The following is a 15,159-nucleotide window of genomic DNA, read 5'->3' on the forward strand; positions in this document are numbered from 1 at the left end:
GAACAGATGGTACTTAACTCCAAGTATATTAGCAAAAATGCATTAAAATATTTCTGATAGATGCTGGAGATGCGATTTTCATACTGGAGAGTTGATACATATTTGGTGGGAATGCGGGTCAATACATCTCTTTTGGAGTATGATAGCCATAAAAATAATGAAGCTGAGTAATATCGAGTTTGATCTACTCCCTAGCATATTTTTATTGCATCTACATATACATCAAATATTTGGGCAATTCTCTGCATTGGTTATACACATATGGTTCGCTGCAAAATTATTGGTGGCAAGAAAATGGAAATCTACTAAGGTTCCTTGCTGGAAATTAGTTAAAGGACCACTATAGTGCCAGGAAAACATACTCGTTTTCCTGGCACTATAGTGCCCTGAGGGTGCCCCCACCCTCAGGGTCCCACTCCCATGGTGCTGAGGGGAGAAGACGGGGTTAATCCCCTACCTTTTTTCCAGCGCCGGGCTCCCTCGGCACTGGGACTCTCCTCCCTCTTCTTCCGTCATCGGCTGAATGCGCATGGGGGCAAGAGCCGCGCACGTATTCAGCCAGTGTCCTAGGAAAGCATTATCAATGCTTTCCTATGGACGCTGGCGTCTTCTCACTGTGAAAATCACAGTGAGAAGTGGGGAAGCGCCTCTAGCGGCTGTCAATGAGACAGCCACTAGAGGCTGGATTAACCCATAGGTAAAAATAGAAGTTTCTCTGAAACTGCTATGTTTACTGCAAAAAGGGTTAAACCTAGCTGGACCTGGCACCCAGACCACTCCATTAAGCTGAAGTGGTCTGGGTGCCTATAGTGGTCCTTTAAAGAACAACTGATATGCCAATTAAACATTAACAGCTAGGAAAAGGTTGAAGGATTGGCTGTTTAAAATACACAGATTTGAATTGCTTTTCTCTTTTTCTTTTTAACCCCTTGAATACACTAAAACATTTTATTTAATATGAAACGCAGAAAGGTAATAAAATAGTTTGAAATTCTAGTTAGTCTGGTTCGTCTAGCAGGAATTAATCCATTTAATTAGAGTTTAAATTACCATATTGTCTTATGTTTGTATGTTTGTTATGCGAAGTAATATGCAAACTTTGATTATGAGCATTGTGCTTTAATAAGGGATATAAAAGAAGTTACAATATTATGTCACATATATAAATCGCATAATTATGTTTATGTTGTACTGTATAGTCTTGTGATTGTGTATTTATTTATATATATATATATATATATATATATATATATATATATATATATATATATATATATAAAAATTTAAAATAAAGAATAGATATAAGGGAAAAAAATAGCAATTATTTGGAGTTGATATTTGTCCAATGTGTTTTAATTAAGTTTTAAGCATTATAATTTAAGGTTTTATAAGTGGTGATTAACTGCTCACACTCACATAGGCACAAGTGACAGAGGGAGCCAGATGTTGTAACCACACTTAAAGGGACACTCTATAATCACCAGAACAATTACAGCTTATTGTATTTGTTCTAGAGAGTATAATCATTCCCTTCAGGCCTTTTGCAGTAAACACAGTTTTTGTTTCATAGAAAAGGCAGTGTTTACATTACAGTCTAGGGATAACTCGAGTGGCCACTCTTTAGATGGCTTTGAGATGTGCTTTCTGTGGCAGTACTGCACACTGTGCAGCACTGCCATTCAGTGTCTCCACCCTCTACATGCATTCAATCCATCTCTATAAGATGCTGATTGGCCAGGGCTGTGTTTGGCTCTGCTCCTGATCTGCCTCTTTGACAGTCTCAGCCAATCCAATGCTTTCCGTGATTGGCTTTGATCAACACTTCTGACGATGTCAGCCAAGCAGGCAGATCAGGGCCAGAGCCAGCAGCAGTACTCTGGAATAAAAGTAAGATTTTACTATATTTAGGGGGCTAGGTGGTGTTTGTAGCACTATAGACAAACGTATTCCTGACCCTATAGTGTCCCTATGATAAATATAAAACATGATACCCAAATATGTTTCTTAGAAGTTTTAACAAATGTGTACCATCTCTTCTTCAAACAGTGAGCATTAAGAGCATCTCCGTTGGCAATATCAATCCCTATTGGGTAAATTCAACAGATGCGGTACTTGTATTGTTACATCGTATGCTTTTGCTCTGTATAAATCTCTTCTGGGCTTTCTGCCCTTGTTTATGTTTGCTTATGCAATTGTGACTTGTTATTTTATATGCAGCTATAAATAAAGAATAATAAAAAAAAAAAGCATCATACCCAACACCGCAAGAGCTGCCTTAACATGCATGCAAAAAGCGGCAAAATGCATTCAGGATTTTTTTTTTTACTTTAATGTGATATGCAAACTGCATTCCTACAGCTACATCAAATTATTTTATAATAAATTATTTCTTTAAAATTATTATTTGCATTTACACAGCAATCAAAATACAGTTAGGATATATGCATGCTTCTTTAGCAGTATTCGGTACAGTTTCAGTCTGTTAGTGTTTAAAAGCAGGGGCAAATTAAGAATGTACAGGTAGCAGAAGATAGTGGTAGTCAGGTCATCCGAGCTGCATAATTCCAAGTTTGATGTGATGTGTTGATGTCTTCTCTGCTACCTGGGCTTGCAACTCAATTTATAAGGTTTAATGACAGAAGCAGTAACCAAGGTCCGAAGAAGGATTTAGAGTATAGTTTCTTAGTTTATAGTCCTTGGGCCTTTCATCTGGGCTTTATGGGTGTTCAGACCATCTTGCAAGCATTAGAGGAACTTAGTGTGCTTCGTCAGAATGGGTTATAGGCATTTCACTGGTTTTTCTTGTCATCCAGTGGGGAGTATGGAGGGGGTGGAGGAAAATCCTAAAAATACAAAAAGGAAATAGAACCATATGACATTACAGAAGCACATATGAGATTTGCCATGAAGCTAGTTTCTGGTACTTACCATAGGCATGTATGTTTGGTTAGGGTTGGTTTGGAAATAACTAGCAGCAGCTTCAGCAGCTTTGGCTTCAGCTAAGAAGACAAGACCAGAAACGAATGATAGTACAACATATAATCCAAGCCATAATCACAGATATAAAAACAAAGGATTATACAACTTGGTGATATTCCTTTAAGAGGTTGATAGCTCAATACTTTCCTCCAATACAGAAAACTGAAGTAAGGATACATTTAAAGGTACACTCCACTGCTCAAATACAAAATAAATATATGAATTTAATAATAATAAATAATAATAAATAAACTGGAGCTATATCTAAAAAGAGCTTTCAAAAACTGCAGATCTCTTGTCTGCTGCCTTTGCAACCCCTCCTCTTCTAACCCCGCCCCGACTGTCTGTGGCTGTCCAATCACAGACTTCCCAATACAGCTCAATAAACTAACCAAATCAGGAACTAACAAGACCTGCTGTCCGCTTGAAAAGCCAGGGGAGCATAACCAGCAAAATTTATACAAGTGTCAATTTCCATTGAAATCTGCACTATTTCCTAAATGAAAAAAAGAGGACACACTCTGCACACATAAAGCTTTTCAGCAAGCTCAAGTGCTTTAGGGATCTGGAGTGTCCCTTTAAGTCAATATAGAACTAGCACTAGAACTATTCACGAGCTTCTCCAAAGATATGTAGAGACAGCTATTTAGACAATTAACATTTTGAAGATTTGGCACAAGCAGATCATTTCTATCTTTGAAGGAAGCTAAAAATCCTTGTTCAGAACTAGCATAAAAAAAATTATCTGTGATCAACAGAACAAAAGTATTCTGAATAGAAAATCAACAGTTTATCAGTGCCTGGTACTTAGTTTGTACTTTCTAGGATGGGAGTAACCGAAGTCTAAATGCCATAGTGAATGACACTTTAACCCCTTAAGGACAAATTGCATGTGTGACAAAATGATTCCCTTTTATTCCAGATGTTTGGTCCTTAAGGGGTTAAAATCACTTTCTCAATGGGACTAGTGAAATCATCTAGAAAGTAAAGTCTAAACACAAGTTAACTTTTTAACGAATGGTATTGGCAAAAAGATATACAGAAAATAAAAACAGTAGATCATCAAAAAATGTAACAAAAACAAGACAAGGCATTTTCTAATCTGGAGGTGGTTGGATGTGGTCTGTTTATCTCACAGTTCTTGTGCATCTGACCCAACTGAGTGCATGAAAGGTTGACAGGCAAAGGAATGTCATAACTTTCTCATTCTATTCATTACCACACTGATGTGTCTTGTCCACTGAACACAAACATGTATTAATAGCAATTTTTTAAATTTAAATCAATGTCACCCTTTTTTACAAAACTATGTGATAACAACTGAATCGCAAACATTTGATTTGTAACTGTTTGATTTTTTATTTAAAATGGTATTGCAGCGTTATGTCAACTTACCACGTACACCAACTAAAAGTTTAGACCTTGTGATAAGTAGGCATTCATTGGATTACTACACTGTCATTTCTTTACATGTAGGCAAACCACGGCCTGACAGTTTGAACAAATATCAAAAGCATACGGTAGAAAGACAGAATAACACACAATACAACACACAAATGTTTAAAGAATAAATCTAGTAATACATTAGCTGAAGATTTTATCATATAGAAAAGGACCACCTGGGTCAAAACAGAAATGAATTTCTTTGTAATTAGTTTGAAGTACATATAAGTTTTCACTTACATCCAACTCTAATTGCAGGTTTTCTATGAACCCACAACACTTTCAGGCTATCTCACATTTCTCTAAGCCCCAACCTCATCAGACCATGAATACTTGTTCTAAAACTTTCGTTGGATAAATATTCATTATTATTGCTCATCACAAGATCATTATTACTGTTCAAGGTTTACTTTAGATGTGACAGCAATTGATAGAATAATGCTGATTGCATAAAAAAAGACCTAAAAATGTAGATTGCATCATAACTGCACAATACGTTTTATAATGCAGATTTGATAAATCAGCACAATAATCCCTACATGCAAGCTTAAACCTAGACTAAGCATTTAAAATAGCGTGAACACAAGTCTGTGCAGTGAAAACGTTTTATGTGGATACAATGTATCGAATTGTTATTATAAATCGAGCTGCTATCACACTGAATGTGTAATTCTCCCCAAACACACAAATCCGTGAAATACAAAGTTTAAAACAGTGAAGCGCTTATGTGATAACCCAGTGTTATATTGTGCACACAAAAAAGTAGTATTATAGCACAAATAAAGAAACGCGTTTCACCGTTCAGTTCGGCTTCCTCAGTCTTCTAATTCTGACTTCCTGGGTCTCCGTTTTTAAATGCTTCCTCCTTTTGTTCTCCATCAGCTGTTTCTCGTTCAATTTTCTTTTCGCGCTGAACGGTGAAACGCGTTTCTTTATTTGAATAGACTTTTTAATAGATTTGGTATCTGTATTTTTATATTTAGTTTTATTTTTATCTTGGAAAATAAAATAATACTTTTTTACCGAATTTGAGTCTCCGGCATCTATACAGATGGGTGTGTAGTCCCAAACTACACTAAGCTGATTTACTGAGCCAGGATACGGGCTCTACACTTGTGAGTATATCTCCACTTATAATAGAATTGCAATTTAGGTCTGGTAGACCTTCACTATATATTGTTTCTATTGAGAGGTAACATTGGATCTACGCCAGCACTGAAATAAAAAGAGGGGGAGGTCGCCCAGGAACGGACCTAAAAGCAATCCACACCAGAGCTAGGTTATATTAGCTCTGGAATATGTGAGTTTTTCAATTTTTTCCTTTTTCCTGTGCCCATAAAAATAACATTATTACACTATATGCAATTTTATGTTTTTAAAGGCACAGAAGACACCAATATAAAACTAGAAAAAATCCCAGCTAAGTGCTATAATACTACTTTTTTGTGTGCACAATATAACACTGGGTTATCACATAAGCGCTTCACTGTTTTAAGCATTTAAAATGCCCAATATTATCAATGGCAAAATGACACCAAATTGAAGCAACCTGAAATTACACCAACCCAAGCCACATCATAGCTGTTTGTTCTAAAGGAACACCTCATAGCCTTGTCAACATACTTTTTATTCCTGCATAAAGCTTCAATTTGTTCTCCTGAGCTACACTTATCTGTACACGGGCAGCTCAATGGCCAATAGCATCAGTTGATCCCAGCCAATAAGCTAGCTCAGAACAGAAAGGGCTGTAGTGGTTTTCGTGCCTGGAGTGCTCCAAAGGTTGCAGAGACAGTCAAATACAAGTTAAAGCAAGTCCCCTGGCTACCTTTTACACTCACCTGCAGGAGTGGAGGGCAATTCTGGAGCAGAGGCTGAAGGCGGCTCCATTGGACCAGGGTAAGGAGGAGGAGGGGGATGCATATAAGTATATGAACTGTCTTGAGGTGCAGGTCCAGGATAAAACTCTGCAAGAGAGGACAGTATCAGAAAATAGATCATTGATAGAGCTCTTATAGGAGAGCTTTAAGTTGTTTTTAATATTCTATATATATATTCTGAATATTCTAAACAAGATCCCCATTTGTAAAGCACTGACAAGGGAATTGCAAACTTTAACCCCTTAAGGACCAAACTTCTGGAATAAGAGGGAATCATGACATGTCACACACGTCATGTGTCCTTAAGGGGTTAAAAAGATGCTCCGTTTTTATCCATTTGTGCTGTATTTTTTGGCAAGCTAAAATCTTTACAGTTTTTGCACAAAATTATTTTATGTTTTGCAGAATTCTACATCATATGCACGTAGAATGCAACACCTTATCCACGGTCCCTCACTCCAGAAGTGGACTTTGAACCTATCAAACGTTTGTAGACAGATCGGCCGTTGACCAAATGGAGCAATTTGAACTAAAAAGCAGCTTGCATTAGAAGTAGAGAACACCCAGGGAGACACATAGTGAGGATATTGCTACCTGTTTGTAATTTATCTGACTGTCTGCAGCCAGGCTGTGAAATAAAAGCAGATTATTCACTGCTGTTAGTGGCTGAGCTGTGTTTACACTGACAAGGAAAGATTTCTGAGATCAGGGGCAACATTTCATTTCTTGTGCAAAAGCTGAGGATGTAAGCATGCAAAACATGAGGCCAAAACCTACCAAAGACATTAAAGTGGCACTGTCACCCCCTAAAAAATTGTAACCCAGTCAAGAGATATTTATAGAAAAAGTATTTCTCCTCCAACAGACTTTCCTAAATTCAGGGCGGAGGTAGAGACTAAATCCAGACAGCACGGACAGCTGCAGGGAATTGGCTCGGTCTATGGAGGATCCCACCTTAAAGGACCACTCTAGTGCCAGGAAAACACTCGTTTTCCTGGCACTAGAGTGCCCTGAGGGTGCCCCCACCCTCAGGGTCCCCCTCCCGCCCGGCTCTGGAAAGGGGAAAAGGGGTAAAACTTACCTTTTTCCAGCGCTGGGCGGGGAGCTCTCCTCCCCGTCCGCTGAATGCGCACGCGCGGCAAGAGCTGCGCGCGCATTCAGCAGGTCGCATAGGAAAGCATTTACAATTTACAATGCTTTCCTATGGACGCTTGCGTGCTCTCACTGTGATTTTCACAGTGATAATCACGCAAGCGCCTCTAGCGGCTGTCAATGAGACAGCCACTAGAGGATTAGGGGGAAGGCTTAACCAATTTATAAACATAGCAGTTTCTCTGAAACTGCTATGTTTATAAAAAACTGGGTTAACCCTAGCTGGACCTGGCACCCAGACCACTTCATTAAGCTGAAGTGCTCTGGGTGCCTAGAGTGGTCCTTTAATGCTGTATTCTTGCGCATTCACGAGAGTACTGCAGTGACATTAGCTCCTGGCGCGCTTAAGAGGAGCAGACAGCAGAAGATGGAGGCTGCCCACGAGGGACAGGTTCAGGTAAGTAAATATCACCTTTACCTGGCCCCAAGGCCTCAGAATCCCCAGTGGCGATGTCACCATCAAGGGTCTTGGTGAATTTGGCAAGTCCCTGCAAGTGCCACTTTAAAATTGTATTGATTATCAGAGTACCCTCTTTAGAAAACTGAAGGTAATAGTTACTAATAACTGCACAACAGGTGAAAAAAGTTGTACTTGTTTTCCTGGCTCTATAGGGTCTCCAGGTCCCCCCAACCCTCAGGGCCCCCCTCCCGCCGGGCTCTAGGGGGTGGAAGGGGTTAAATTTACCTATTTTTCCAGCGCTTGGCAGGGGACTCCTCCTCCTTCTCATCGTCATCGGCTGAATGCGCATGCGCGGAATAAGCCGCGTGCGCATTCAGTCAGTCCATAGGAAAGCATTCTTAATGCTTTCATATGGACGCTGGCGTCTTCTCACTGTGAAAATCACAGTGAGAAGCGCCTCAATGAGACAGCCACTAGAGGCTGGATTAACCCTATTATAAACATAGTAGTTTCTCTGAAACTGCTATGTTTATAGAAGAAAGGGTTAATCCTAGCTGGACCTGGCACCCAGACCACTTCATTAAGCTGAAGTGGTCTGGGTGCCTATAGTGGTCCTTTAATATCCCTGGCATCTATTTTTCAAATAGAAAACCAAAACAACATATGTCTACATTGCAATGCTTTCATAATTGTAGACTGAGCATTTACTATTTTCTTTTAGTAAAGAACCATTATTAGGTTTCAGACAAAGGATACCATTTATAAACTCATATCTGTGTAGGAAATGAAACATAAAGGGTTATTTTGTTTACTACGCATTGATGATTTTTTTTTTTTTTATGCCTCACTAATATCTATTGTGGTGCTTTAAATAGTTTAACAAGAATCCCAAACCAGATCACATAAATAAAGCACCACCCAGTGTTAGAATATCACTATAAAGGTTACAATAACCAACAATTTGTCAACAGAAATCTATTTTGCTATTTTTGGTAAAAGGTTTATTTTAAGCGGTGTAAGTTGAAAGCAGTTTTTTGCCCCTAGCATGTAAATCAGGTACAGAGAAAATCGCGTTGTATAAAAAGAAAGCCGCTTTATGTTTTTACTGAAAACCATAAATGTTAAATCGGTCACAGAACATGTACTAATAAAAACCCTATCACTTACCATTTGGGGGTGGAGGGTAAGGATATCCACTGGGGGCTGGAGGGTAGATACCATTTGCTGCAGGAGGTGGATATGTGTAGCCTCCGTTGGGCATGTATGGGTAAGCATTTGGAGGTCCTCCTCTGGAAGCTGTGAACCAAAAATATATATGTGTGTGTTACAAAAGTTAAGGCGTGATTAATCATTTAATTATATAATCTAATTATATATATATATAAACATATCTCATCACTGCTTAGTATTTAGTAGATTAACAGTCAAATGAAAACATGCATGCATTTAGTTATGCATATTTGCATTAGGGTTTATCTGATAACAGCTTGCAAAACCTGCAGATCTAGTCTGCAGTCTTTGCAAGACCTTCCCCTTCTAATCCCCCCCAGACTTCCTGAGACTGGCCAATCACAGACTTCCCAATGCAGCTCAATGAGAAGTCTTTGCAAAGCAGGAGCTCTGGGCAATTGCTGCCTCTTGTGTTTAGCTCCACTGAGCTGACCAAACCAGGAATTAACAGGACCAGTTGTCTGATTGACAACCAGGGGGCTTATTTCTTTTGAAAACTACAATTTTTGTAAAGTGAAAAGAATATTACATACTCATTACACATAAAGCACTTTAGCAAGCTGAAGTGCTGTAGGGGTCTGCAGTGTATCTTTAAAGGAATGCTCCAAGCACCATAACCACTACAGATTGTACTTGCCATACCCTATGTGAAAACTTTGACTTCTCACATGGGGTACACTCCCCTCCCCTCCACTATTGCCAGAAATTCCCAAGTAGATTGACTGCATTCAGTCAATGAGCTACGATCTGCACTGCAGAGTTTAGATCAGGAGTGATTGTGGATGCAGGGAGTGGCGCCCAGCAGTAATTTCATTCGTACAGTTTAACACCTTGCAACCAGGGTGGAGGTGGGCACCTTGTCACTGTTACTTTAACCCCTTAAGGACCCATGACATGTGTGACATGTCATGATTCCCTTTTATTCCAGAAGTTTGGTCCTTAAGGGGTTAAGGAATAAATGTGTATAAGATAGTGCAATATTTTACTTCTGTTTATTTGCTGTATTTAGTTTTGTCCCGTGATATAATGGTAAAAGTCCCAAAATTTTATCTTTGCAAAATGACAAACAATGCTCAGTGTTAAAGGGACACTCCAGGCACCCAGACCACTTTTGCCCATTGGAGTGGTCTGGGTGCCAACTCCCACTACTCCTAACCCTGCAAGAATAATTATTGCAGCTTTTTATAAACTGCAATAGTTACCTTGCAGGGTTAACTCCTCCTCTAGTGGCTGTCTACTAGACAGCCACTAGAGGGAACTTCCTCCTGCATAGCACAGGAAACCTGTGCTAGAGCGTCGCTGGACGTCCTCACGCTGTGTCAGGACCTCCAGCGTCGCTCCTTTTCCCATAGGAAAGCATTGAAATTATTTTTCAATGCTTTCCTATGGGGAGCGCTAATGCGCATATGCGCATTAGGTCTCCTCAGCCGGTGGGCGGGATCAGTCTCGGCCACCGGCCGACGCAATACAGAGGAGGAGCGTCGCGGAGGAGGAGACAGCCGCGAGGGACATCGCCGCTGCCTCAGGTAAGTGACTGAAGGAGTTTTCACCCCTTCAGTAACCAGGGAGTGGGAGGTGGGAGGGAGAGGGAGCCTCCAGTGCCAGGAAAACGGATCGTTTTCCTGGCACTGGAGTTTCCCTTTAATCCCAATCAGCGATAGGAGAAAGAAGAAGTCTGCAAGACTAAGGAGGCAATTGACAAGGATAGACTCACTGCAAATCTACATGATAAACCCAAATTATTCCACAAAAAGGGACACTTGGCTGTACAAAAACATATCCTAACACCATTATTTTAGGCCACTTTTCTTTGGTGGACCCTTTACACACTTTTTCTTGTCCTCCTCACTTGCCCTCCTAATTCATTTCTGCCTTGTGGAACTGGGCAAACCTTCTTTCTCTCAGCTTATGCTCCTTACCTTTTCCTCGCTCATTCTTCTTTACTTCCTGTATATAGTTTGAATTCCTATCTGACTACCCCCTACATTTTCTCGCTCTCCTTCTCCTCCTTCCTTACTAATACACTGGCCACAGGTATCACGGACATCACCAAAGTTCAGCTCTACCTCATTTGGTACTTCTCCTCATTACAGCCGCAGCAGCCTATAAGTACTTGATCTCATTAAGCTTGACCTACTTTTCTGGTTTACCACCCATGATATATATCCTGGATCCTGCATGATAGTTATTGTATTGTTTGTTTATTACTATGCTGGTCTTTTGTGTACGACACATCTTACCAGAGTGATTCCCAGTCCACTTTCTACTTTAAATTAATTATTTGGTTTTGTATTATTGTATACTGTTTTTGGTTGTATATTCAAAATTAAAAATAAATAATTATAAAAAAATAAAAATAAAAAGAGAGAGAGAGAGGGAGGGAGAAGTAATGGTTGCAGCAGACGTAACTCTGAATTCCTCAAAATAGATTGGCACATATCGATGGGGGTGGGGAGATAAAGCCGTGAAACTATTTCTACTTAAAGAAAATATATTTCTTCACTGTGTTTTGCTTCTACACAAAATGCTAAGAACTAAAGAAAAGTGGCTTTATGCTTTTAATGCAACTTAGCCAGTTAAAGAAGCATAATGCCAAATGTTCCAGCATGAAATCAGATAATGATAATTGTCTTAACAGTCTTGTCCCATGCCTCATATAAACAAAGACCAAACAGAGAAACAACTAAGTGTGATAATATTAAAGTAAAAAAAGAAACTACAATGCATATTATGGTTATTTGTCCTCAAACTTAAATGCACAAAAGCAAATCAAAATATATATATTTTTAAAAACAGACAGAAATGGAGTATGACGCATAGTACACAATGTATACATTGATCAGCCACAACATTAAAACCAACTGCCTAATATCATGAAGGTCTCAAAAACAGATCAAGGCATGACTTCCACAAGACCTCAGAATGTGTCCTCTGGTATCTGGCAACAGGACATTAACCACAGATCCTTCAAATTGCAAGGTGGGGCCACCATGGATCACATTTGTTGTTCCAGCTCATATGTTCATGAGATTGAGATCTGGGGAATTTTGAGGCCAAGGCAATACCTTGCACCCTTGTCATGCTCCTCACTTATTATACACTATATACAGTACAAAAAGTATATATATATTTAGGCCAGGTCCTACGCGTTTCATTCGTTAAAGAACTTCCTCAGGGACCTCAAATATTAAAATACAATCAAGACATTTACCCCACTCCCTCTAGCATGTAAGCTCATTGAGCAGGGCCCTCAACCCCTCTGTTCCTGTGTGTCCAACTTGTCTGGTTACAACTACATGTCTGTTCGTCCACCCATTGTAAAGCGCTGTGGAATTTGACAGCGCTCTATAAATATCATAATAATAATAATGATAAGACAATAATAATACTGTTAAAATACAGTTTTTCTTTTGTCTTATTATTGTCCTGATTGTATTTTAATATTTGAGGTTCCTGAGGAAGTTATATACTTTTTGTTTATATATTAATTTATTTGTTAGTTTTTGAAATGCATGTTTTTATACTGGATTCCTGACTTCACACAGTTCCTGGACTGAAACATCAGTAAAAGTGAGGAGGTCTGCCCCCGCCATTATTAGGGAAGGCAGGGTGCAATTTTGATGCAAATTTTAACTTACAATCTTGTGAGTGCAATCTAAGCAGCGTGTCACTTTAATGATTATTTGGCAATTTCACACTATGTGTTGTTAATTTTTCTTTCAGAATACACAGCTGTATCCCATTTATTTTCCTACAAATTACATAAATTCAAGAACGGTTCACTTGCTGCCAAATATAAATACCCCGTGATTGTAACAATATAATCAATGTTATTCACAAAAAGAAAAATAGAAAGCACACTCACAAAAGATCTGGAGTTATCATAATACCCAAAATGCCCTTGAGTAACCTCCAGAGCCCAATGGTAAAATACGTTAAGTGTTGTCAGTTATATCATGGTGAGAAGCCCAGCCAGTGCTTCAGAGTAAGACAAAACAACTCCGTAAGTTACCTCTAAGTGTGATCCAGCCTCTTCTTCTTTCTTTCCTGCTTCAGCTGCAACAGGTCAGAGTATTTGCTCTCTCTGTATATTTATACTTTATTGTGACTCTATTCTGCTTTATTTTCTATTTATTCTTACCTTACCTAGCAGTCCTACCCTCCTATTGAGTTCCTGGCTCTTTCATTTTATTTAATTCCCTATTTTACATGTGTGCCTGTTTCTGTTATTCATTCTGTAAAAGGAGCTGCCTTTTGGTTTAGGCCTAGCTCCCTCTCCGGCCACGACTGGCGATTTCGCCGCAGTCACGGTAAGATTTTTTACCGAATTTGCACACTGGGCCGGGATTAGGGGGTAGATAGGTGGGGTAGTTTTTAGCTGCTCTCCCGACGCTCACTCAGTCCACTGGAGTTGTTCCCGCCAAGTCCTCGCGCAGCGCCCATTTTGGATCTAGTTTGGCGGCCATCTTGCTATTTTACAGAGCTAGATAAGGACTGTCCAGGACCTCTGACTAAATGGAATTCAACTACCTACTCATAGGACCCTGCAGGATTTCACCTACTCACCAGATGCTTTTACAATTTATGATTTTACAAATATTCATGATTGTATTCGCTGCAATTACAGTTGTGAGGATGTAATATATATTTAATGTGCCTTGCCTGATTGTGCAATCTGAACTACGGAACAAAGAGGTGTACGCCTACAGTACTATTGGGATGAGCCCCTTGTCCCCATGCACCACACAGGAAGGAACACATATTACCCATACCCGCTATAGGTACCATTAACCCTCTCAGAGGGATTGACCACACGTGGTCATAACGGACTGTGATCCGACATACCTTGGTACCTACCCAGTGTTACTGGGCGCATCGGGTTACCCCGTTGCCTCTGGAGGTTTTCAGCGCCAACCCTTTATTCAGGGTTTCAGCCCCTGAAATCCTCACGCAACCTCCTCCTGAGGTCTCTTCACAAGTCGTGGGCATGCCGCCTCCATGTGATGATGACACGGTAGGCTCAGATGTCTCTAACACCGATGCACCCGCCGTGGTCATTAGCTGACATAGATTCGTGCTTCAGGGCACATTTGATCAGGGGTGCGGCGTTGTCGCAAGCCTTCTCGTCGAGTTGGCTGACATAATGCTTTGCGCTGATAGGTCGCAGAAGGTAACTTTTTGTGTCTTTTACTTTAGACCTACTTGTCATGCTTCTTTCACTTTCCTCCCTTAGCGTTAAAAATGCAAAATATGAAGCCGCCTGTCATGTGGTAAAATTGTAGATTATGCTAACATAGTGTACCTATAATCTTAATTTTAGTAATGACAAGAGGCAAATATTTTTCCACCCTATTCCTACCCTTCTTGCCTCTGTCGCTTGCATGTGGTTGTGTCTTTTACTTTAACATTCTGGGTTATATTCTACGAGTGGGTTAATTATATAGTAAATATTGTGTGAATTTGTTTCATTTTTACATTAAACATACACATGATAGTAAACCATTTTTCCATTTCTTTTAACATAATTTTGCACACACAAAAAAAAGCTTAACTTACCTAACATTTTTGTGTTCAATATATGGTAATTATAACATCTTATAGTTATGGTTTAATTTTTACAGTCGTTATAGATATATACATATTAAATTCAATGTACGTGTTTATGTTGGCAAGTCGCCATTACGCTCCGCTTGTCTAGCCATCCGTCTTCTGGCTGATTGGAGTGGCTCAAGCATAATCTTTCGGGAAGGATTATGTTCTTTATTTCGGTTTTGACTTTAAGTGGTTCTGTTGACTGCTGAACTGTTCTTCTCACACCAAAGAATGAGGAAGAGGCTGGATCACACTGCCTGTTACATACTTGTGTCTTTTGTACTGATTGGTTTAAACTTTATGATTGATCTTTGCTGCTGAAGTTTACAGTAAAGAAAGTTATGCAAAATATCCGCCTCCTGTTATTAGTAAAACTAAGATTATAGATACACTACGTAAGCATAATCTACAATTGCTTGAACACTCAACACTGGGGATAACCCATAAGAGTCACTTGTAATCCATTTAAAAATTACATCAAATGAC

The 15,159-nt window shown here is 39.5% G+C and overlaps 1 protein-coding gene across 1 annotated transcript in view; it reads right to left on the reverse strand.

Annotated features, from left to right (window-relative positions):
* Window positions 1-1,913: 1,913 nt before the first annotated feature.
* The window catches only part of WBP2 (WW domain binding protein 2), a 33,002-nt gene continuing 19,756 nt past the window's right edge, over window positions 1,914-15,159 (reverse strand). The window contains exons 5-8 of the mRNA XM_063425424.1: window positions 9,019-9,147; window positions 6,261-6,386; window positions 2,929-2,999; window positions 1,914-2,843 (exon numbers count right to left, since the gene is read on the reverse strand). Of these exons, the coding sequence (XP_063281494.1) occupies window positions 2,790-2,843; window positions 2,929-2,999; window positions 6,261-6,386; window positions 9,019-9,147 (380 nt within the window). The 3' untranslated portion in view covers window positions 1,914-2,789. The remainder of the gene's footprint in view (window positions 2,844-2,928; window positions 3,000-6,260; window positions 6,387-9,018; window positions 9,148-15,159) is intronic.

This window comes from Pelobates fuscus, chromosome 6 (assembly GCF_036172605.1).
Source record: "Pelobates fuscus isolate aPelFus1 chromosome 6, aPelFus1.pri, whole genome shotgun sequence".
Taxonomy (NCBI): Eukaryota; Metazoa; Chordata; class Amphibia; order Anura; family Pelobatidae; genus Pelobates; species Pelobates fuscus.